The sequence below is a fragment of the Cinclus cinclus genome, chromosome 10 (assembly GCF_963662255.1).
Source record: "Cinclus cinclus chromosome 10, bCinCin1.1, whole genome shotgun sequence".
NCBI lineage: Eukaryota > Metazoa > Chordata > Aves > Passeriformes > Cinclidae > Cinclus > Cinclus cinclus.
Window position 1 is genome coordinate 3718960 of NC_085055.1, and position 22176 is coordinate 3741135.

A 22176-nucleotide genomic window follows, 5' to 3' on the forward strand; every position below is an offset into this window, starting at 1 on the left:
CTTCCAAAAGACACCGAGGGAGGAAAACATGTGGGTGGTTTGCCCTTGGTAGAACCTTCTTGGCACCTTTTCTCAGAGGAGCTGCAGTGCTTCTGTTTCGAGTGACTGGGAGACTGGCAGGGTTTCCTTCTGGCAGGGATGTGCTTTTTGCTGTCCTCTTGGCAATCCACCCACGTTGGCCAGGCTCTGTGCCTTGCAGGCAGAAATTCACATCGAGCCCTGGTGCTGCAGAGTTGACTTGGACTTCAGACATCCTGCTGATGCCTCAGCCCGTGGCTGGGAAGGACTTCTCCATCATCACAGAAATGTTGAAACTGAGACTTTTACAGCCTTCTAAGTTCAAAGTCCTAGGAGGCAACAGCCCCTTACAAAATCTGATTTTGATTGATATTAATAATTAATAGCATCCCAGCACAGCAAGGGTGTTTGAACTTGCAGTTGTTGCTTTTGGTATTGTGCATTGTGGCAGCACAGGATCTGGATTCAAGCTGAGGCTGCAGAAATCCCAAAACTTGCCTTCAGATTTTTGCTTTTCAGATGGGGAAAGTTTCTTCCCATTTTGGTGGGAAGCTGCTGTTTCTTTTCATTAATTTGCTGCCCTCAGTATGAATTAAGGCTTGGTAGGTTTAGGTACCAGCCCCTGCTACAAAACACCACTTCAGTGACCTTTTCCAAGCTTATTTGCCACAAATTTCCATCATCTCTTATTAGTATTTATTAGAATTGCTAATGTAATCTTTGTCCTTGCTGAGTCTTAATCTATCTATATCATCTGTCAGTAACACAGGTAACAACCAAAACCACACCATCATCATCACCATCACCCACCAGCACAGGACAGTTTCCAAGCTCACCCATAGCAGGAGACACTTTTGCTTCAGGGCAGCTGTTTCATGAGACCTTGCAGTGAATTATTCAGGAGCTGACTGAACTTCTGTGCTCTGAGCCACAGGATGCTGACAAAAGACCTCACACTCTTCAAAGTACTTTTGTCTGTCCATCAGCATCTCAGTTCTGCTCTGCCCTGAGTCACCTTTGATCAGCTGCTCTTCATCTGGTACCTCTCAGTGGTACTGCTGCCTCTGCAGTTGTGCTGTGGTCATATATAATAATGATGGGGAAGAATAAAGCTATCAAGACACTCTCTGAAAGAAAATTAGACGTTTCTTGAAAGTCATGCCTGCTCCATCTTTAAGCCCTGATCAGTGATCAGCTTTGTGAAAATGAATCTTTTGAATCTTGTGACTCTTTCAAAGGAGTTTCAAAAGCAGCAAAACTGTTTCAGTTGCAGAGAAGGTAACGATTGCAAATAAGGCTGAAAACAAAATAATCTACAAAGAAATTATTTCATTCTGCGAGAGCAATCTAGGAAAGGCTTCCTTGAATTTTCTTGAAAGCAGCAAGTGATACAAGTGGAACACTGATGAAATAATCTATGTTTCTTCACAAGGTCTTGCATTACCAAAGGAAAATTAATCATTTTTGGTGGATGCTGCTAGCAGTGCTACCAGCCAGCTTCCATATCTGAGTGGAGAATGTTACATGCTTGGGCAGGAGGTGCCAGAGGGACCCAGGGAGTTCTGTCTGTTCCTCAACTGAAGCAGCAGTCAATGCCTCTGCATTCCTGGGCTCTCCAAGGGCAAGGTTCACAGCAACGGTGGCTTTGTAAGTCCTTTCTGTCCTGTTTGAGCACAGACATCATAAATATCATCTTCTCCAGAAAAGATGCTTCTGTGTTCACCCGCTGCTGCAGGGCTGGGGTTATAATGCAATTCCAGCTAAACAGGCAAGGAAAAAAAAAATCCAAACCCCAAGAACAGTCATTACTGTGATAAATATATCAATGTTTCTCTAACTAAATGTAAGAATCTGCCATGCAGGAAAGCCTGAGCCATGGGCTCCTGACAAGCCCAGAGGAATCCAGGTGTGCCTGATTCCCCAGCCATACTCACAGCTCTGTTACAGATGTGCCAAGTGAGCTGGAACATCCTGCTCTGCACCAGAGCTGCTCCACTCCTGTTAGGGAAGGCAGTTGTTGTAAGTGATTTAATTCTGTCAAGTGCTGAGCATCTGCTGCTCCCACTTTAAAGGCTGCAGTTGCCTTCCCTGCACTGTAATTTTAATTCCCTTCCCTGCTGCTCTCTGGTATATGTTGTATGACCCAAGGCTTGTGTCCAGTTTTGGGATCAGGCCAGCAGAAGAATTATCCGGTTCATTGATTCATCTGTCTGGATATCCCAAAATGCCAGACAATTAGTGCACAAACTGGAGGCAGCAGGAGTCTCAGAGCATTTTTACAATATATTTATTAATTGGTACATTAATAACAACAACATATCACCCTTGTGGAGCACAGAACTTGGCTTTTGCATCTGAACTGCTGTTCATTAGCACTGCCAGAAGATGGACAGACTGGACCCTTCCCTTGGGATTTCAGCAGTTAATCATTACCATAAGAGAGCCCAGCAAGATTGCTGCTCTGCTGAGATAAAAGGGGGAAATGAGTACGGTGCATGTCGAGGAATAGCTGACAAGACTGTGCAGTCCCTGTGTTAAAGAAGAACTTTGTCAGCTTTTGAAGTCACTGAGGGTTCAGCAGAAGGAGCCCATCCTTGTGCTGTGCCATATCTGCTACTGAAGCAGAGTAAATGGGGAATAAAAGATTAAACCTCACCCTGGTGGCTCTTCCTTGCACGTTTGTATCAGCTCTCTTCTGGTTAGCACCGAGCAGAGGCTGATGGATCCTCTGTTGTCATGAAGCCCTTTGCTTGTTTTCCTGAGGCAGCACAAACCTGGGAAGGGCAGCAGGTTTCCCTCTTGTACGCCAGGGAAGAAGCTGCAGCCTGGACAGGACAGAGGGAAGAGCAGCCTTTTTGATTCTGAGTGGATGAGACAACCATGTGTAGTCACAGGCTGAGCAGCAGAGAAGCCAAAGCAGATGTTCAGTGTTTTACACTGTCACTGGATGACGGTCCAGGTTTTCCTAAAGCTACGGATACAGAATTCCCTCCACTCGTAACCAAAGCAACCAGCAGTGCACATGGCTGGAGAGCTGAATTTGCATCTGTGGAAGAGGCAGTGTGATAGACAGACACAAAAAGCCTGGGCATGAAGAAGCCCCAGGGCAAAAAAAGGGACAGAAGAGTCCAACAGTGGAAGATGCACACTGAGAACTCACTGGAAATGTTCAAGGCCAGGTTGGATGGGGTTTGCAGCAGCCTGCTTTGGTGGAAGGTGTCCTGGCCATGGCAGGGGTGCCGATGGCAGATGATTTTAAGGTCCCTTTCAACCTAAACCATTCTTTGATAACACCAGTGTTACTCTGATCTGGCAGAGAGCTGTGAATTAGTGTAGAGGGTTTTTGGTCAGTGTAGATGATGGTAATCGTTCTAAAGTTCCCATGACATTCCCATCATTCCGATTCCATGGTAGAAGTGAGAGGATTGGATTTTAAATATAAGTTTATATTGAACAAGGAGGACAAATATATAAGTTTTACTGATCTACTGCTTTTTTTCACGAGCACAGTCACTCCTGAGGTTGATTGAGGGATTCTGTTAAAATAATAGTGTACAGTTGTGTATCTATAGATTTGTTATTATTTAGAGTAACATGATATACTGTATTGTGTGATGTAATATATGCACTTATATAATCTAAACACACACAGAGGTTAAATTTAGGCTACACAGAGAATATATTTTTAAACTCTGTATAGCAGCCTTAGTGTTCTTCTAATGCAGCATTTGGGGTATGATGTGGCCCACTGACAAGCACTGGTCCTTATTTTCACTGCTGCGAGCACTGCTACAGATAAAAATTAAATCCATAGGGCTGCTCTTCCTTGCTCCAGGTTCAGTTCCAGATGTAGGTACAGAGCTCCTTTGCTCCCTGGGGTTGTTTTGCTACGTTTAATTTGTCTTGCTTTTCTCTGCTCATTCACTTTGCCAGTTTTTCATTTCAGCACTGAAATACACCACTGTGGCTTAGGTTCACTGTTAAAGAATCTTTAGAAAAGTGTCAGGACAGTAAATGGGAGCAGAAGTTTTGCATTTTCAAAGGGGGGAGGTCAGCAGGGATGGCCCTGGAGTCTTGTATTATGTTGAATTATTCCCTCTGTCCATTACAGAGGCACAAGGAGCAGCTTGTGTGAACCCAGCTCCATTCTCTCACTTGTTTTATAGCTTTTCAATATTCTCAGCCCTGCTTTCCTGTGCAGAAATCTGTTGCTTGTGTAAAAGGATCACATTTTTTCAAGATGCACGTAACAGAACTGGACAGGCTTAACCCTTGATGTGACTACGGTTCTTAAGCATCTGTGAAAAGACGAGATGGAGTTCATGCAGAAAAAAAAAAAAAAGAAGCAGGAACTATGCTAAAGAGGAATGTTTTGTATTTCCAGCTTGTCCAGACGGATTCTTTGGGATTGACTGCCACCAGGTGTGCAAGTGCAAGAATGCTGCTGGCTGTGACCACGTGCTGGGCTCCTGCCACTGCCTCCCAGGATGGCTGGGGGAGAACTGCGAGCAGCGTATGTACACCCCTGCCCCCAAAATCCCCCTGGGAAGGGGGATAATGCCCTGACAGGGCACACTTTCACACAGGTCACCTTCTTTCCCAAAGATGCCAAAAAAGGGAACAATTTTTGATGGCTGTGAAAAATCATCAGCTCTTTTTAATTTTTTTTTTTAACTCATCAAACATTATAAGCATCAGGTTTTAAATAGCAGGGCTGTCTCCTGCCATATGACAACTCCCTGCTTTTTTATTTTTGTGTGACATTAAGAGATTGTGTTGTGTATCTGTTTCTGTTGTATCTCATGTAATTATCAATTATAAAGTGTCAGGTTACAAATGCACAAGGTGGGAAAATCAGAGCTGGGGCTATATTGTTATTTGAGCATGACAAAATCGTTTTTAAAATAATTATTAGAAAAGTTACTTGGTTTAAAATAAATGTCAGGTATGGATTACGCCACAATCTTTAAGCTAACGAGGTGTTTGTGTGTATACATATATAAAATTGGCTATTCTGAGAAATTTTTCATTGCATTTCATGGGAAATTAAGCTATTTTCTTTAGCTGCATGGAATTACATATGGAGATCACTGAGCCCATTTGCAAAGTTTAGCAAATAAGTGGTTTTTAAGATTTTCAGGTTTTAGCTTCTCAACTTTCTTGTTTTCCTTTAGGATGATGTCATGGTCTAAGCTTCCTTTTGAAAATATGAGTGCTGTCTGCAGGACTGGGGAGTAGAGCTGGGCTCCAGGGCAGCTTCACAACGAGCCAGCTCTGTTGTTCTGAAAGGGACACTTCTTTAATCCATAGGTCATGGCTTTCTGTAATAGAAAAGTGATTTAATTTAGAAAAGAGAGAGGAATGTGGCTTTATTGAGACAATGCTGTTCTCCATTCATACACTATTTTATCATCAGCCCTGTTTGAGGGCAGTGCTTGCCCTTCATGGTATTTTCCCCTCATTTTCCCCCACTACTCAACACACCCCATCTTCTGCGGAGTCTTCTCCCACAGAATCCCCTGCTCTTTTGTTTACAGGTGGGTCAGTTCTGCTGAATCTTCCCAATTTCAGATATTTTTCCTAACATCCCACCACTGCAGTTTTTTTCTTCCTCATGCCCTCCCACAGGAACACTTTTCTCTGCACCTCCCACCACCTGAAGATGCTGATGGTAGCACAGCCTTTGAGTGTAGATTAATGGAGTGAGCACAGAACAAAAGCAGACCAGAGTCACTTACCCATGCCACAGATAAGCAGATACAATATTTGCTTCTTGCTCACAGCCCGTTTTTCCTGTCGAGCCACAGCATTGGCAATGTGTTACCTTGCCCCTTCCCCAGTCCTTAGCATTAGGGATGGGAAGTTTTGCTACATATTTCATTGAATTCAATTAAGAAATGCAGCTCCTTCTCCATGGCCTCTGGTGCCCTGCTCCACTCACATTAGGGAAAATACCTTATTTATTATCTTGTGCTAGAGCCATTAGAGCTTTGTGCTGGGTTGATTTATTCCTCCTGCTGGTGAAGGTGCCAAAGCCCCGAGGCTTCTGAGAGAGAGAGAGAGAGAGAGAGGTCAGTTAACAGTGCAGGGTGCCTCCTCCTGTTCTCTTGGCTAAGTGAGGGATCTTCATTTTGATTTTACAACTGGACCTCATCCACGCTGCTCCAAAGCTGCTCAGATCAAGGCAGCTATGGGTGGGAGACAGCTCAGCACTCCCCATGCTCCCAGGGTGTTTAATATTCACCTTGCCTGCTCATGGGACCCGCCAGCTCCAGCAGCTGGAAGGACAGCACTCGTGTGGAAGTAATCAGATTGCAGGCAATGTGCTGGAGGATATTGAGGAATAATTTTGGTATCATGGGATTTGAATTGATCCTAAGCCAGCCATGCAGTGAGTTTTATACTCTGCTATCTAATTACAGGCAATACGGACAGTGATGCCTTTTGTTGAAGCTGCCTAATGCTTTCCATTACCAGACTGTGGGTTTCAGTTGTTTGAAAATGGATTATGTTAATCTGGGGTGAAATCTGCCAAGCAAGCTCTGCCTCAGCTTCAGTTTGTGCCTCAGAGATTTTATTTGGGGATTTTTTTTCAGTGTCCACCTGAGGTATTTTAGGTTTCCAAGAAAGAGGCTTAGGAAAAGTATGTTGCCTATTCTCTTTTTTTGGTTTGGTTTGCTTTGCTTTAATGAACTGTTTCACTGAGTGCTGTGGTATCTCAATGACACAGACGTGAGGACCTGGCATTTGGCATTTCTTTGTGATAGAGATGCAACCTTCCTTTCTGGATACTCCAACCCTGGAAGTGTTAAAGGCCTTGGATGGAAGGAGCAACCTAATCTAGTAGTAGCATCCCTGTTCATGACGGGGGGTTGGAAATTAATGAAATTTAGGGCCCCTTCCAGCCCAAACCATTCCGATCCACTGTAAATTCATCCAAAGTTTGCAAACTTAAAAAAACCCAACCAAACCCTCCAAAAATCTCATGTTGCATATGGTCTGTAGCATATATACACAATTCAACATCTGAATGTTGCCTTAATTCTGTCAGTACTAAACAAGCCTCTTTCTGGAGCTGTTGGAGCTCAGCAGAATCTTCACTGAAGTGGCTCCTTGTGGTTAAAAAGAGACCACACTGGTTTGAGAAATAAATGACTACAGAAAAATTTGCTCGGCCAGAGGCACTGGTAGCAGGGGTTTGACATTTCATGGTGTGTGAGCACTTGAATTTGCAAATTCCCTGTTCTTTTAAAGATAAACCTTCATTTTGTGGAGAATAATCCACAGAAGTCACTTGAAATCAAAGCTACTGGCGACTCTATAGAACATGAGAGCCTGTCATTTTCCTGTGCTCCTGGGCACTTTTGATGGCTGTTGACTTCTAGCCTAGAAGAAAAGTCTCCAGTTTCATGTGTTCCTAACTCTGCATGCAAAAAGACATTTTCAAGACTGCAAACAAATAAATCCTCTTCTTGCAGAGGAAAGACACCAAGACAAACATTTTGAACCAGGAAGAAATCTATTAATTTAAACCTTTGGATTAAGTTATAGCTTTTCTCTCATCATGAAGAAGGAAAAGGCCCAGGAATATTTGTATGTTCAGATGTGGAACTCCATTAAATAGCTCCAGTATATCACTTTTTTCCTAATCTTCAGAAAAGTACTTTGAAAATCAGGATTGTCCCACCATGAAGCAAAAAAAAAACCAAAATTGTGTCTACCCAATAGAATAGTTAAAATTTATTTCTCCAGAAATTTCTGCTTTATGACCAGAATTTTCACTGAAACACTCTATTGTCTTTTTGCTAAGTGTAACAAGCTTTGCACACATACTCCAAAAACCTCACACAAACCACTGGTAACCAGTCAGGGGATCTGGTGATGACCTGGTTTTTCCTTTTGGCTTGGTAGTGCTATAGTTCTGCTCTGTATTGTGGAAATATTTAGTTCTGCTCCCAAAAACTGAGCCAGAGCTCTGTAGATGTGCTGAACTTTTCACTTGGCAACCAAGCTTCATTTGCAGAACAAACTTTTAGCTGTGATGGGACTGAGCTCCTGCTCTTTCTTGTGGTTTCAACGTGGATGGGGTCCAAGTGATGACAAGAGCGAGCAGTGTGGAAAAGAAGTCCAGAGAGAAATGGTGTCTGAGAACCAGTCTGGGAAGCTGGAAGCCCTCAGATGGGGAGAAAAGGGCTGAGAATGGGTCAGAGACTGTCAACCAAGTTCACCTTCAAGATCAAGGTGGTTTCACACCTCCCTTCTGTCCCTAGGGACTTGCCCTCCCACACAGCACTGCATCATGTTCACCAACACCCCGAAAGGCAGAGAGGTTTGGTGAAAATTCACTGTTTGGCTGTGAAACATGGAAGATGTCACATTCAGTGTGTGCAGGACACTCCCCTGAATCAGGGATCCAGGCTTTTTTGCCTCTCCAGTGTATGCCAGAAGTGCTGCAGGGATGAGAAGCTCTGACAGGAGCCCCTGCAATGCAGAACAAAAACTGTTCAAGGAGGCGATCCAGATCCATCAACCCCCTTTGTATTATTTTGGATGCTATCAGAAGAAAACAGGGTAGCAGAACTGTCTTGTTTTCCACCATTCAAAGCTATCCAAATCTCCAGTGCAATGGAGACCGAAGGAATTTTATCACTGCCATTTTTCACAGGCAGCAGCACTGAAAGCAGAGTGTTTGCTTGCGAGATGACTATGTTAAGTTTTCACCTGGGAGCCAGCTGCTTAACCAAACTCATTGAAAATATCACCCCTCTCTGACCAAAGAATGAGAGTCTGGGTGAGCAGAGGCACCCAGCTGTGAAAAATGAACACTGAAAACAATGAAGTTGTCAGTTCTTTTACCAGGATGCAAATAAATACCAGTGCTGTCAGGCTGGCAGTTCTGCTGGACCATTAGTTTAGCACAAAGACGTTCTGCAGAGCAGGGGATGACAGCTGATCCATCACCCCCAGTGATCCAGCCCTTTGATAGAAACCTCTTCAGAATGGGCTGCAATACATATTTTTAACCCACATTATTATGTTAGGCTTCCATAAGACACATTATCTCTAAACTGCAAGTGTTACAGAGCAGTTTCAGTTTATGCGACCTTAGTTTGCAGTGTACTTTTTTAAAGTACCTTTTGCAGTTTCCTTATTGGCTGCTATTGTGGACCTAGCAGTGCTGAGTTAACAGTCGAACTTGATGATCTTAAAGGTATTTTCAAATGTAAATTATTCTATTATTGTTTCTACGAGTCAGACATGGTTAGTATGTGGGGTTTCATATATATATATCTATATTCATAGATATATATATCTATATTTCCAGGGATGGTGGAGTCACCATTCCTTGAAGTGTTCAAAAAATGAGTTGACATAGCAGTTTTTGATTTAAGGTTCATCATGGTATTTGGTCAAAGGTTGGGCTGAAGATCTTGAAGATCTTTTCCAACCTTAATGATTCTATGAATCTAAATGGACTTAGGCACCCTTATGATGTGAAAACTGTCATTGGAGCACAGTTCCAGCCTGATTTCCTTGGCACTACATTGTGTCTCTCGCTTGCTCTGTGCTTCCTTGGATGCTTCCTGATGGGGTTTTATGGAATTCTGTTGTTGCAGCCTGCCAGGGGAACAGCTACGGGCCAGGGTGCAGGAGCACTTGTCACTGTCACAACAGAGCTCTCTGTCACCACATAACCGGGACGTGCCTTTGTAGCCCAGGCTGGAAAGGAGCCACCTGCCAAGAAGGTACAGTTGGAAATTCCAACCCCTGCCTATGGATTACAGGAGGGAAAAATAAAACCTGTGCTTGGGGAAAGCTCACTGGTATTTTAGCTCTCAGCTCATTGCCCTGTGTTGTCATTGGGTTTGGATCTGCAGTGACGTACATTGGTCCATTAAATTAATCCATGACACTGTGTTGTAGAATTCCAGTGTGCACAGGGCAGAGGGGTGAAACAGCCATAAACTGGAAAGAGAGCTGATATTGAAGGCTGATGAAGGGAGAAAAGGTCCATAAAACTCCCAATTATGATGCTGAAATGAAGCTCTGTTCCTTTTCTATGGGCTGCTTTACTGTCCCATGCACCAGACTGATCCTCAGTATTACCTTGTGCTAACCGAGACAGTGCCTAAATCCAGAACATGTGAAAGGCATTGAGCCTTCCAGCCTTGGCAATCAGACCCATACGTGAGGCTCAAACACAAGCCCAGCTCCACAGAGCCTTAAGAAGAGGCTGGCAAAGAAAGGCTGCACTGCACATCCTAATGCATGCATCCCAGGCAGTAGGAAAAGTCTGTCCATCCCTATTGCAGAAGTTCCTTGTTCTGTGCCTTCCCCACAAGGTCCCTGAGGTGTCAGCAGTACCATGGAGCTGGGAATGCTGCGGTGGATGCTCCTGGGTGAGCATGGATTTGAAGTCAGCACCTCCACTCAGACTCTGCCCTTCAGCTTCCCAAGAGGATTGTTAGGAAAAAGGGATGAATGCTGACAGGGGTAGAGTGATATTTAAATTTAGCATATTCACCTTTTGAAACCTGCTATGAAGAGGCCTTTCCATGAAGTATTCAAAAATTGGGAAGGCATCGAACTGTTTTTGATGACATGTATGGGGTGACCTAAATTTTTGTTTTGTCTGAAGGCCACAAGTACAAAACCAAAATGAAAGTTACACAAGATGTTTCAAACACGCCTTTTCTCTTTAAACACATGTTTCGGGATTTCTTTTCTCTTTGAAATGAGGAGGTAGAATAATTGTGTGAGGCTATCCTCTGGTATCTGTGCTTTTCCAAAGTGAGAGCTTGCCTCTGTTTCCATCTGTAAGAGCTGTCACTCTGGCACGTGGCAGAGGTATGTGGTTTTTTTTGCCAAAAAATTAGGTTCTATCCATAGAAACTGGTTGTGATAGGAATTAATAGACTTGCTTAATTAAAATTAGGTAAATGGTGAAAAGTCATCAGCCAGCTGTGGGCAGTAGGATCAGTTAGAGAAGGAGCTATGATTCTAATAGGACTGTACAAAGAAATTCTGAGAACAGGGAAATCAAGTACTGCACTCCTCAGTGTCAAGAAAGCTGGAAGGAAACAGAAATTGGGTTTTGTAGGTACAAACAGAAAGTCTCAAAGTTATTTGGTGAGTCACTAACTTATTTCATCACCTACTTTGTTCCAAGACCAGTTATACAATGGACAGAGTAATTCCCTATTGGTTGTGTCCCCATTTCTGCTTGGTTGTACCTTCCACAGCATCTCCAAGGGCCAGCAGCTCCCAGGGCCAGATGCTTCCATCTTACAGGAGGGCTGTAAGGTGGGAGAGGTGGTGTTAAGCCTTTGTCCTTCTGCATTTCCTGATGGAAGGTTTTCCCTGCCTCCCCTCACAGCCTGTCCCCCAGGGTGGTACGGAGCAAACTGCCTGCAGCGCTGCCTCTGCCACGGCCAGGCCACCTGTGACCCTGTGAGCGGCCAGTGCCAGTGTCCCCAGGGCTGGACAGGGACAGCCTGTGAGCTGGGTGAGTCTCACTACCTTCTCCACCCCTCCAGCATCTCGGGTCAGTCACTCTGGAAGGAAGTTCAGTTGTGCTGAGGTCTGGTTTGAGTCAACCCAGAGGAAAAAGGAGACATAAGGATGGAAAACACCAGGTGGGGAGAAGTTAAAAAACCTGGGGTTATTTAGTCAGAAATGAAAAGCTGAGGGGGGACATGGTATTGGTACTTGGAAATACCCATGGTGGTGGAAACGTGCTTGGCAGGGGAGAGGAATAAGCTATTCTTTGTCCGTTGGAAACTGAGAAGATAGGTAATGAGCTCCATTGAAGGAGAAAGAAAGAAAGAAATCCTGAAAGAGGAAAATGGTGTGTTTCTAGAGAATTTTGCCAAAGGGGGCTTCAAAATTTCCTTCACTGAAGGTTTTTAGGCCCAGTTTAGGTGGTTCCTCATACCACAGAGGCATGAAGGAGTTCCTGCTGGGGTTGCTCCAGCCTGGCTCCCCATCAGCCTCCCCCATCCCATTTCAGAGTGTGGGGCCGGGCAGTTTGGAGAGGGCTGTGAGCAGAACTGCAGCTGCCACCACGGGGTGTGTGACCAGCCCTCAGGGAAGTGCCTCTGCCGCGCCGGCTGGACCGGGGACCACTGTGATGTTGGTAAGGGCAGCTCCTTGTGCAAATCCTTCATGTTAACCATCAGCCATTTCTGCCAGTTTTCTATTTTCTATCTTAAATATCCAGTATTCTGAAGGCCAGTCAGAATTTATGCCCTCTCACCCCATCTCAGAACCACAGACAGGTCTCTGCCCAGCCATGCCCTTGTCCAAATCATTTTATCTCGTCCTACCTCTGCTTCCTGCCTTCTAAGAAAACGAAGGTATTGCTCTACCTTGTACACACAAGGAAGGACATGTGAAAGGGAGGGAGTTTTAAGAATTTTCCAGGTCAGCCACCTGCTGCTGAGTTTCTGTAGGTCATTGAGGAGAGCTCAGCAAACTGGATTGTGATGGTTCACATAGTTTAGATCTGGCACATGAGCCAGATTTGACATAGCTGTCTGACATACTTAGGAGCCATCTGAATCCCTGAAATGGGGATTGAATCGCATACACAGGTGACTTGAAACATGCTTTCAGCTCAGCCACTGAGGTGCTGTGCTTTTAGCAAGCCACAAGCAGCTTTCTGAGGTCTCCTGAGGTGCTGAGGACTCACAGAGCCTCAGCCACCAGTCAAGCCTTCTCAGTGCCCACCTCCCTTTCTCTTTGGTCATTTTGCAGGGATCTGGGAGCCTCTGGGCACGGTTCCCACTGCTCCAACAGCTGCCCCTGTGTGCATAGTTGTATCAAAGCAAACAGCATCACCCTCTCCATGGACCCCATCTGGATTTGCACTCCAGGCTGTGAATCAGTCTTTGAAAACTTTCCTGTGCACACTCATTAGCAGCCAACATTAAAAACTTCTAATTTTTTATCTTCACTGATATTTTCTGGCCACGCACTCTGCTGAATCTTCTCGTGAGCAGCAGCCCAGGCAAAGAGGATCCAAGCTAATGGCCAGTGGAGGCTGCTCCCAGGCCAGGAGGTAGAACGTGGCTCTCTCTGCTTGCCCCCAGCCTGCCCCCCAGGATTTTTCGGCACACTCTGCGAGGAGCGGTGTGACTGCACCCACGGCTGGTCCTGCCACCCCCGGACTGGAGCGTGTCACTGCGAGAGGGGGTGGCGAGGGAGGCACTGTGACAAACGTGAGTGAGGGCCGGCAGCTGGCCTTGGGCCGCGCGTTCCCCCCAGCCCCGAGCTCTGGGATCTCTGGGCCGTGGCCGGATATTTTCACGGCCTCGTTCCGCGGGGTCGGGCTGGAGGTGCTCTCGGGGATGGGTGTGCGGAGGGGGTGGCTTTGGCCCTGCTGGCCCTGACGGGGTTGGTGTCCCCCTGCAGCCTGCCTGCCGGGCCGCTATGGCGCGGGCTGTGCCCGGCGGTGCCGCTGTCCCCCAGGAAGGCCTTGCCACCACCTGACGGGCGCCTGCGGATGTCCCCCGGGATTCACCGGCCACGGCTGCGACAAGAGTGAGTTTGTGATCGCGGCGGGAATGCTTCCCTCGTTAATGAATCAATGCATTGATTTCTTGAATTGAAATGTGGTGATGTGATGCCTGAAGAGTGGGGAGATGGCAACCGGACGAGAGGGAAGATGGCCAAGGGCTGCTTGTCTCTCGCCCAAGTGGTTTGGCCAGCTCTGAGCTCTGTGCCAGCGCAGTTCAGGCTGCTGGGCTTTGCCCTCTCTTGTTTGCAGCTCTTGGACTGGCAGGGAGCAGCCAGAGGCTGAACTGGGCCCAACTAGGCTGAGGATGTGGCAGTGGAGCCCAGCCCTGCCCACAGCCAGTGCTGTGCTGTCAGTGAAGCAGCAGCTCAGCTTTTGTTGTCCCTGTGCAAGGCTATCTATTCCTGCTCTCAGAGCTCACGGAAAGAACATTTTCTGGCTTTTCTTAGCATGGAGTCTGGTCCCCCAGAGGCAATTTGGAACAGGCTCCTGCTCTGACCCCAGCTGCAACACCCTGATTTTGTTCCTCCCTACAAAACTTTGCCTGAGCCCTGTTTTAGCCAAAGGAGAACCAGCAATGAATAAGAATTGAAAGGATTGACATCGGTGTCCCATATCCTCCACCAGAGAACTCTAAATGCTGACCCACAACCAGAGCAACTTAGTGGAAATGAGATGTAAGAATTAAATGTGGAAGGTCCAAAACCTGCAGGCAATGTGGCTGTCAGCAGGCAGAACGAAAGCTGTGGAGATGTTGATGTTGCAGCAGCTTTGCAAGTTTAAACTCTCTGCAAAAGGTAGAATGTCTTTATCCACACGCCTGGTCCCTTGGGAATTATACTGTTATTTTAGTCAATTTTACCTGACATTTCCCTATGATTTTTTTTCTGGTGACAAGAAAATTGTATCTGGCCCTTGACAGTTGGGCACAAATTGACTGAACAAAACAAAATCAAGCAGTCAAGTAACCCCCAAGTAAATGTAATAAATCCAACATCCCGCAGGAGAGCGTCATTCCGTAGGCAGGGATTTTATTTAATAAATCTCAGCCCGCTCTTTGTTTGAGGGCTATATTTACCAAGACAAATTAAATTTATTGGTTTGCATTTCTTCTTCCCAAAGCTTGTCCACCAGGCACGTATGGGCAGGACTGTCATGGAGTGTGCCAGTGCTCTGCTGAGAATCAGGAATGTCACCCTGTCACTGGCCACTGCTCCTGCAGCCCAGGCTACCACGGGGCCCACTGCCACCTCCGTGAGTATTTTTGGGGGTTGCTGCCTTTCTGAATAGAGAACTGTGTTTTGTAGGAGCTTCTGCTGGTGTTCGGGGTTTATCTGTGTCAGTACAGTGGTGACTGAGAGAAGTAGAGTTTAATTATAGTATAAAAGTTGCAGCATTACAAATAGATATAGTACAAGAAGTAAGCATAGGGTAGGTTAATACACACTGAAAAAAGTAGTTGTATTATTGCAAGGAATTCATTTTTAAAACCATTTTCTATTTAAAAAATTGTTAATAATGTTAGTTCAAAAATGTAACTAATTCAATCCTTCACATTAATTTTTAAAACCATCAGATTTAGCAGCTAAATTCTTTCCAATCTCATGCCACGCTAAAGAATGTAAAGATCATTCTCTGCATTGCATTTCTCAGCTACACCTGGATATTGTGCAGCTCTGTCATTTCTAAATACCAAGTCCAAAATACTTCCCGAAATCTCTGCGTGCTCAAGTAAGGACAAATGGTTATGAGAAAACAACAAGCTGAAATTGGCAATAAATCCAAGTGATTCATAAAGTCCTTTCAGTTGCAAAGCCTTCTGAGGAACAATCAAATTAAACCAACTGTTACTCTGGATTGAAAAATGGTGACTAGTGTAGAGGACAAAATGCCAACTGGCCCAATGCTCCATCATAAAAAATATTCCCAGATCCACATGGCTCATGCTGGTATTTTAGGACATCTGTAAAGTTGTTTCTGGTGGAATGTGGCAACTGATAAGAAACATATACCAAAGCAGCCAATAAAGGAGACAGTTAATTACCTTTTTATTTACAACTTTAATTTTGGTTTTACTCTATGGCTTGTAATAGTCTCATTTAGAGGAGAAAAAAATGGGGAGTAAAAAAAAAAGCTGTTGTCTTTCTTGCTCAGTTTTTCTCTCTTTGGCGAGTGCTGATTTCCCTTTCTTGGGAATCCAGCACAGCTCTGTTTGGTTTGATTGCTTTTTGGGGTGACAATTTGGATACAAAAGCCAGCTGTGACATGTGCAGCTCTAGTAAGGGTTAAACCACTGTTTTATTCCTTGAGCAGAAGTAGGAGAAAGATTCACTTTAGAGATGGGCCTTTGTATTGCCATCACATCATGACAAGTTATTCTTTAAAATATAAATTATAAATAAAATACAAAGGATTGATTCTGTCCTCATTTGTGCATCAGGTTTTGCTGTAAGTGAGATCGAAATCTGGCCTTCAGCACTGGGGCTGGAGCCATCTGGATCCATTATGCATTAGATTATAATAAATGTTATAGCAGAGCAGTAGTGGAGATCAACTATTTAACAGGATCATTTTAAAAGACTTAATCATGGTCAGCCTATTACCTTTATGTAGCAATTTCTCAGTAGTCATTAGCTGTGTGTGTAGCACTAAATCTCTCATTACAGTAAGTGTCCTCAAACTTACTTAGATACCGCAGGTTTTATTTCAGAATTTTAAAATTTAAAGCATTAACAATTACACCAAAGTTCTGATAGAAAAGATACAAAAAGATTCATTGCAGAATAAAATCTGTGTTTTGCTGCATTCAGGGGGGGTGATTTTTGCCTTGGATTTCTGTGTAGCTGGGATTAAACCTAAAGAGTATGAGATTTGAGATTTTATGGTGTTTTGTACTCTGAGATTCCAAAAATATACAGCAAATTCTTAAACACAGGTTTGTTAGATGTTTATTGCAGAAATAATGCAATTATGGAAATGACAGAAAAATACTCATCTATGTTGGTGTTGTTCCTGTTGTCTCCTGTGCCACTCGTAGACAGACACACAAAAAAGAAGGAAAACAGTTAATTGTGAGTTCTTTTAAGTTTAGGTCAGTGGCAGGAGAGATTCTGGGCCTGATTCTGCAGAGACTGACTGAGAAGCAAGGATAGTTTGCGTGACTTTGGTGGGAATACTCCAAGTTCCTGCTGTCCTCACTGCAGGGAAAGCTGGGGCTGCTCCAGGGTGAAGAAGCTCTCGATAAAATATTAAAACCAGCACAGGGAGCCGCTCCCAAACGGGCTCTGGTCCAGTCAACATGTGGTTGGATGCTGCTGGAAACAGTTTCTGGCAACTGCTGCTGTATTTATAGCACAGTGAAAAAAAGGTTCAAGAAAGTATCTATAAAAGGTGTAGTTGGCTGGGAAGTCAAATTTCCAGGAGCCAAGAGCAACGGGACTTTCATGTTCTCAAATTTTGGAGTGAGGAGCTGAAAAATTCTCTTGGCAGGGTCCAGAGGAAGCAGACAAACTAGCAGTAAGGTTCCCATCACTTGTCCATAACTTGGTGGATGGGCAGATCTACTTGTTAGGAGTAAAAAGCAGTAAGTGGTGGTGAAATGATGTAAAAAAAAATAAAGGATCGTATGTTTCTGTGACATTGACTGGACTGGGAGCACCCGGAGCCAGAGTGATCTCACCAGCTTCACTTTCAAGCTGTAGGTGACAGGATGTGTCACAAGGGATTATTTGACAACGAGATTTAATAGATTGGTCAGAAAAGCCTCAGTGTGTGCAATTGCTATGGAAAGATTTAGGAGCTCTTGGTCATGACAAACCCACTCAAAGAAGAAGGAAAACCAGGAAATGAGGTGGAAATCTGGCTGCCACTCTTTTGTTCACAGAAAAAAAAAACAAACCATAAGTCAGAAGCACAGGAAACTGTTAAATTAGAAAATGTCTTTATGAGATAACTGGTGGTGCAAGAATAACACCAGCCCTCTTTGCAAAGGCAGAGCCTACTGAAATGGTGGGACATGGTGCAAATTGCCCTCGTTATCTGCATCAAAATTCTTCTGCAAAGTACTAACAGATGAGGTGGCCTTGTTACTGAGTATGTGCATATTGCAGCAGCTGAACATGCCCTGTGTGTGCTGCCCCTTCTCGAGCCAAAATACAGGAAATACTGCAAGGACAAAGAATTTGGTAGGGAGGGAATTACTGCATCCCGTTCAGTAATGGAACGACTACTGCTAGCCTTGAGCTAAAAAATAGCTCTGAAAGCTTTGCAGCATCTTTTGGAGTCTGGAAAACAGAATTAAAAAGGAGAAAATCCAAATGATGATGAAACGGAAAAGAAGGAGGAAAAGGGAAACTCACAAAACTTACATAGAGTAATTAAATCATTGAATCTAGATTAGTCCTTAACTTTGAGTCTTGGTGGCAGTGAAGGGGGTGTTGCAGGGCTCACTCCTTCATGCCAGGGCTTGCACGTGAAGCAGATTTTGCGTCTTGGCAGATGGAAGAACTGATGACAGAGCATTCATTGAGAAGAATCTGTGTTTGAGAGGGGCTGGGGAGAGTATCTGTGTGTTATAAAAGCGTGTATCTGTTTAGTCTTGATGATCTGCTATCCTGGTTTGAGCAGAAGCCGATGTTCAGTTTTATTTTAAAAGGCACCCCTTCAAAGCTTCCCCATAAGCTCTCCCTCAGTATTGAATAGTTCAGAAAAGCCAGAGATTTCTCCAGCCACTCAGGCCATGCTTTCATGCCTTTAGGAAAGACAAACTACATGAAGTTATTTATGCACAGATTGCAAGGGATCTGTTGCTTGGAGACGCAAGCAAATGTATTTTCAACCAGGTTTCTAAAGTAGCCACAGACCTTCTTTCTGCCAGGGAAGAGAAGGAAGGGGTGAGCAAAGAAATGACATTTAGAGGTAGTAGCACAAGTGGAGCTGTTGGATGATCATGCTGCTCAAGCACCAGCTACTCCTTCTCCATGTACACTGGAAAATTAGGAGAATAACCTGCATCTCCAGAGTTCAGAGGTGGCACACTGGAGGTTCACTGGTGCCCATGCCCAGCAGCTCTACACAGCTCTTCCCCTCAGTTCTAACCTCCATCTCTCTGAAGATCATCCCAAAGACATAAACTAAGCATGGCAAATGCATTTAACATCTTCCTGATCTTTTGTTCAAGTCTCCTTGAACATTAGCTGTCCAAAAGAAACCAGAAATCCTCATTATCACCTGGAAAACCTCTTCATAGACAATTTGTTGCCCTGTAACACTGGCTCAGCAATCCATCCAGGTGTAATGATTCTTGTGGTTCTTACAAAATACAGCTGCATTTTTTTTCCTTCAGAGAATTTTCTGGCTTTGCATTGAAATAGTGTTCCTCCCATATCTATCTTCTGAGAAGTTGTCTTCTGAAATTCTGTGTTGCTGTCATGTGCACATTTTCATGGTGTTCTATCCACAGGGTTAGAAGGGAACTTAAAGCCCATCCAGTGCCACCCCCTGCCATGGGCAGAGACCCTTCCACTGTCCCAGGTTGCTCCAACCCCCGTCCAACCTGGCCTTGGACACTTGCAGGGATGGGGAATCCACAGCTTCTCAGGGCAACCACTAACAATGCCAGCTCCAGTTTGCAAGGAAGGAGTAGATTATAGAGGAAACACACTTTCCAAGTTAGATATTTTTAGAAGATGTGACCTACCCCATATCCACAAAACAGCTGCTAAAAGAGGCAGAAATGGCTCACAGCTTCTCACTGACTTGGGCAAACCACGTGGCTGCTGCCTAAAGGAAGAGGGAGAATAGCCCCATCTCTCCTTCTCTGTAGGAGGGAAAGAGACAATATGTTCATTTGGAACAGAAATCCCAGGAGGAAAACCTCTGTTGAATGACACTTGCTGTTCCTGCTACCGTCACATGGGGGGGAATGGGAGAGCACAGAGCCAGGAGCAGCAGCACTCAGTCCAGCTCTCCAGGATTTGACATTACAATCAGTGCTGTCCCAAAGGCATGTTGTGCAAAGCAGCCATCTGCTCCTCAGTGCCTACTACTACTGCCCCTCTGGAAGTGAATAATATTAGAAAATGAAAATAAAACTTTGATTGAAAGCAACAAAGTGCTTAAGACATGAAGTGCAACAGGCCCAGTAGCAACCTAATCTAATTGCTGGGTACTTCTTCTTTTAAAACAGGGTGTCCAAACGGTACTTATGGTTCAAACTGCCAAAATCCCTGTAAATGCATGAATGGAGGCCACTGTGACCCTGCATCAGGAACGTGTGATTGCGCTCCCGGTTTCATTGGAGCCAACTGCAGCAAAAGTAAGCCAACATTCATGTTCTGCTTCTGTCAAAACACAACAGACAGAATCATTTGCATAAGAGCTTGTCAGAAGAAAAACAGACAGATCCTAGCTTCCTCTTCCTTGAATTGTAAATCAGGATTCCAGCTTTGTAAAAAACCTCTTGCAAAATATTTTCCCTCACTCCTGCATGCATAGAAGCAAGGATACATCCCCCAGGATTACAACCTGCTTGCCCAAATTTATTTCTAGGGCCAGCTCAGTGTGAATTGCTCAAGTTCCTTCTTCCTGTCCAAAATTTGGAGGTTGAGAAATTATCTCAATATTTTGCTTCACACTATGGTGCCATTAGTTTCAATAAATGGGAAAAAGATCAAGTTTTGTCATGGCAAAACTGGTAAAGGCTCCATGGCAACATCACTGTTACTTCTCTGTTTCAGAGCTAAACGATGTGGCTGAATTTCTGTGCTGCTTCCAAAGCTCTGGTCTCTGTGAAATTCTCTTCAACTTATTCACAGAATAGCAATGTTTGAATGTTTATCTGCCCAGAGCTTTGATCTTCAGTGTTGGGCAGCATCAGCATTAAGGAAGGCAAGATGTTTTAAGCTGGGAGGATGAGCAACTGATATTTCAGTTGTACACTTACTCTTCTGATAGGAAAGACAGTAAATATTCCATGTAAAATCGTGGATTATATCTATAATCACAAGTAGTCTCAGAAGGTAAAGCAGTCATGTCTTTGGGTGGGTTTTGGGTTCATAGTTGATGCTTTGAAGTGCATTAGGTGAAATAAAAACAAAGCCAGCTCTTCCCCCAAGATTGTGGCTGTTAAAAATGAAAACTGCTGGGTGTTTAACAAATCCTGTTTTCCCTTCAGCTTGCCCTGAGACCCGGTATGGGAAGGACTGTGCCCAGTTCTGTGCCTGTGGCAAAGGCCAGTGTGACCCACGGACTGGCGAGTGCACCTGTGCCCCTGGCCACACAGGACCTGCCTGTCAGCAAGGTAACAAAGCAGAACCCAGGTCACCTCGCCAGTGGGTGACACATTTAAAATACCCAGCAAATAAACTCAGTGCCAAACATTGTTCATAGCCACGTTCCCCAGGGCCCTTGCTGATAACGCTGCAGTTTGGGGTGTTCAGCCTCTGTCCCTCCCCACTCCATCACCCAGCCTAATCCTGCCCACCCCTCCCTGCCACCCTTGTGCCAGGACACTGGTTCTCCAGGAAGCTGAGGGGATATGTCAGGGCAGAGTGGTAAAACTCATGATAATAATCATGGAGTAGTGTCATACCACCCTAGGGAGACCCTAATCACTTGGGATACATGTGGGGAGTATGTGTTTGTATTTATTCCCTGTCACCTTCATCCTTTTCTTGGGGTGCTAATTTTTGGGTTTTTTCAAACTTTGTTAATTCTCTGTAGTGTGTCCCCAGGGACAATATGGCCCCAACTGCCACCTGACGTGTACCTGTCAGAATGGTGGCATCTGTGACCACGTGGATGGCAACTGCATCTGTGGGCTCGGCTGGACAGGAAGATCCTGTGAGAAAGGTGATTTCCTGCTTCCATGGCAGTGCATCTGTACACTCCAGCTGGGGTTTACAGTGTCCCCACACACCCACAGAGAAGTGTCAGAACTGCCTCTGGTTAGAGCTTCAGGTCTTTTTTCAAAAACAGTTTCCTTCTGAGTCCTGCTCATGACTTCCCTTATTTCTTCTTCACTCCATTATTTCTTCTCTGGTCCAAGTTTTGTGTTCTTTTTGTTCATAGGAAAGTTGGGTTTTGTTTTCTTCCATGTGATCCTCAGAAGCCTATGTCTTCCTCCTCACTGGTTATGTTGTTCTCTTTCATTTGTCTCTGGACTGGAATTGAACTTCCCATGTATTGACTTCCCAGATGTTGACATCTGTCCAAAGCAATTGAGATTGTCCTGCTCTCTCATCTTTACATCTCCATGACAGCTGTCCCTTGTGCAAGACAAAGCACACTAACAGAATAAGCTCATATCCTACTCCAGAATCTCTCCTGTCAGCCCAGTCTTCCCACAACTGTCCTGTCCACCTCCCAGAAACCATTCTGTATTTCCGTGTTCCTATTTTTCTCTGTAGGTAAGAGATATCTGTGTAGTTATGATTTAAATGTTCAGGAAACCGTTAAGTTTACTGGTATGAAATACAAGAAAGTAGTTGAGTACACATTCAAAACAAATGTCACCATTAAATCATAACTTCCATGGTTCAAGCTGCCCAACACCCTCCCAGGCTCTCGTTTACAGCACTTCTGTCCCTGACACCTGTAGAATTTTCACTTCAAACTCCATATGAATCTGTACCAAGGACTGG

General features: G+C 44.6%; 1 protein-coding gene across 1 annotated transcript in view; it reads left to right on the plus strand.

Annotated features, from left to right (window-relative positions):
• Window positions 1-22176, plus strand: part of LOC134047615 (multiple epidermal growth factor-like domains protein 6) — a 186591-nt gene that overhangs the window by 158702 nt on the left and 5713 nt on the right. The window contains exons 24-33 of the mRNA XM_062498891.1: window positions 4403-4531; window positions 9636-9764; window positions 11396-11524; window positions 12029-12154; window positions 13110-13238; window positions 13432-13560; window positions 14657-14788; window positions 19722-19850; window positions 20709-20834; window positions 21257-21385. Of these exons, the coding sequence (XP_062354875.1) occupies window positions 4403-4531; window positions 9636-9764; window positions 11396-11524; window positions 12029-12154; window positions 13110-13238; window positions 13432-13560; window positions 14657-14788; window positions 19722-19850; window positions 20709-20834; window positions 21257-21385 (1287 nt within the window). The remainder of the gene's footprint in view (window positions 1-4402; window positions 4532-9635; window positions 9765-11395; window positions 11525-12028; window positions 12155-13109; window positions 13239-13431; window positions 13561-14656; window positions 14789-19721; window positions 19851-20708; window positions 20835-21256; window positions 21386-22176) is intronic.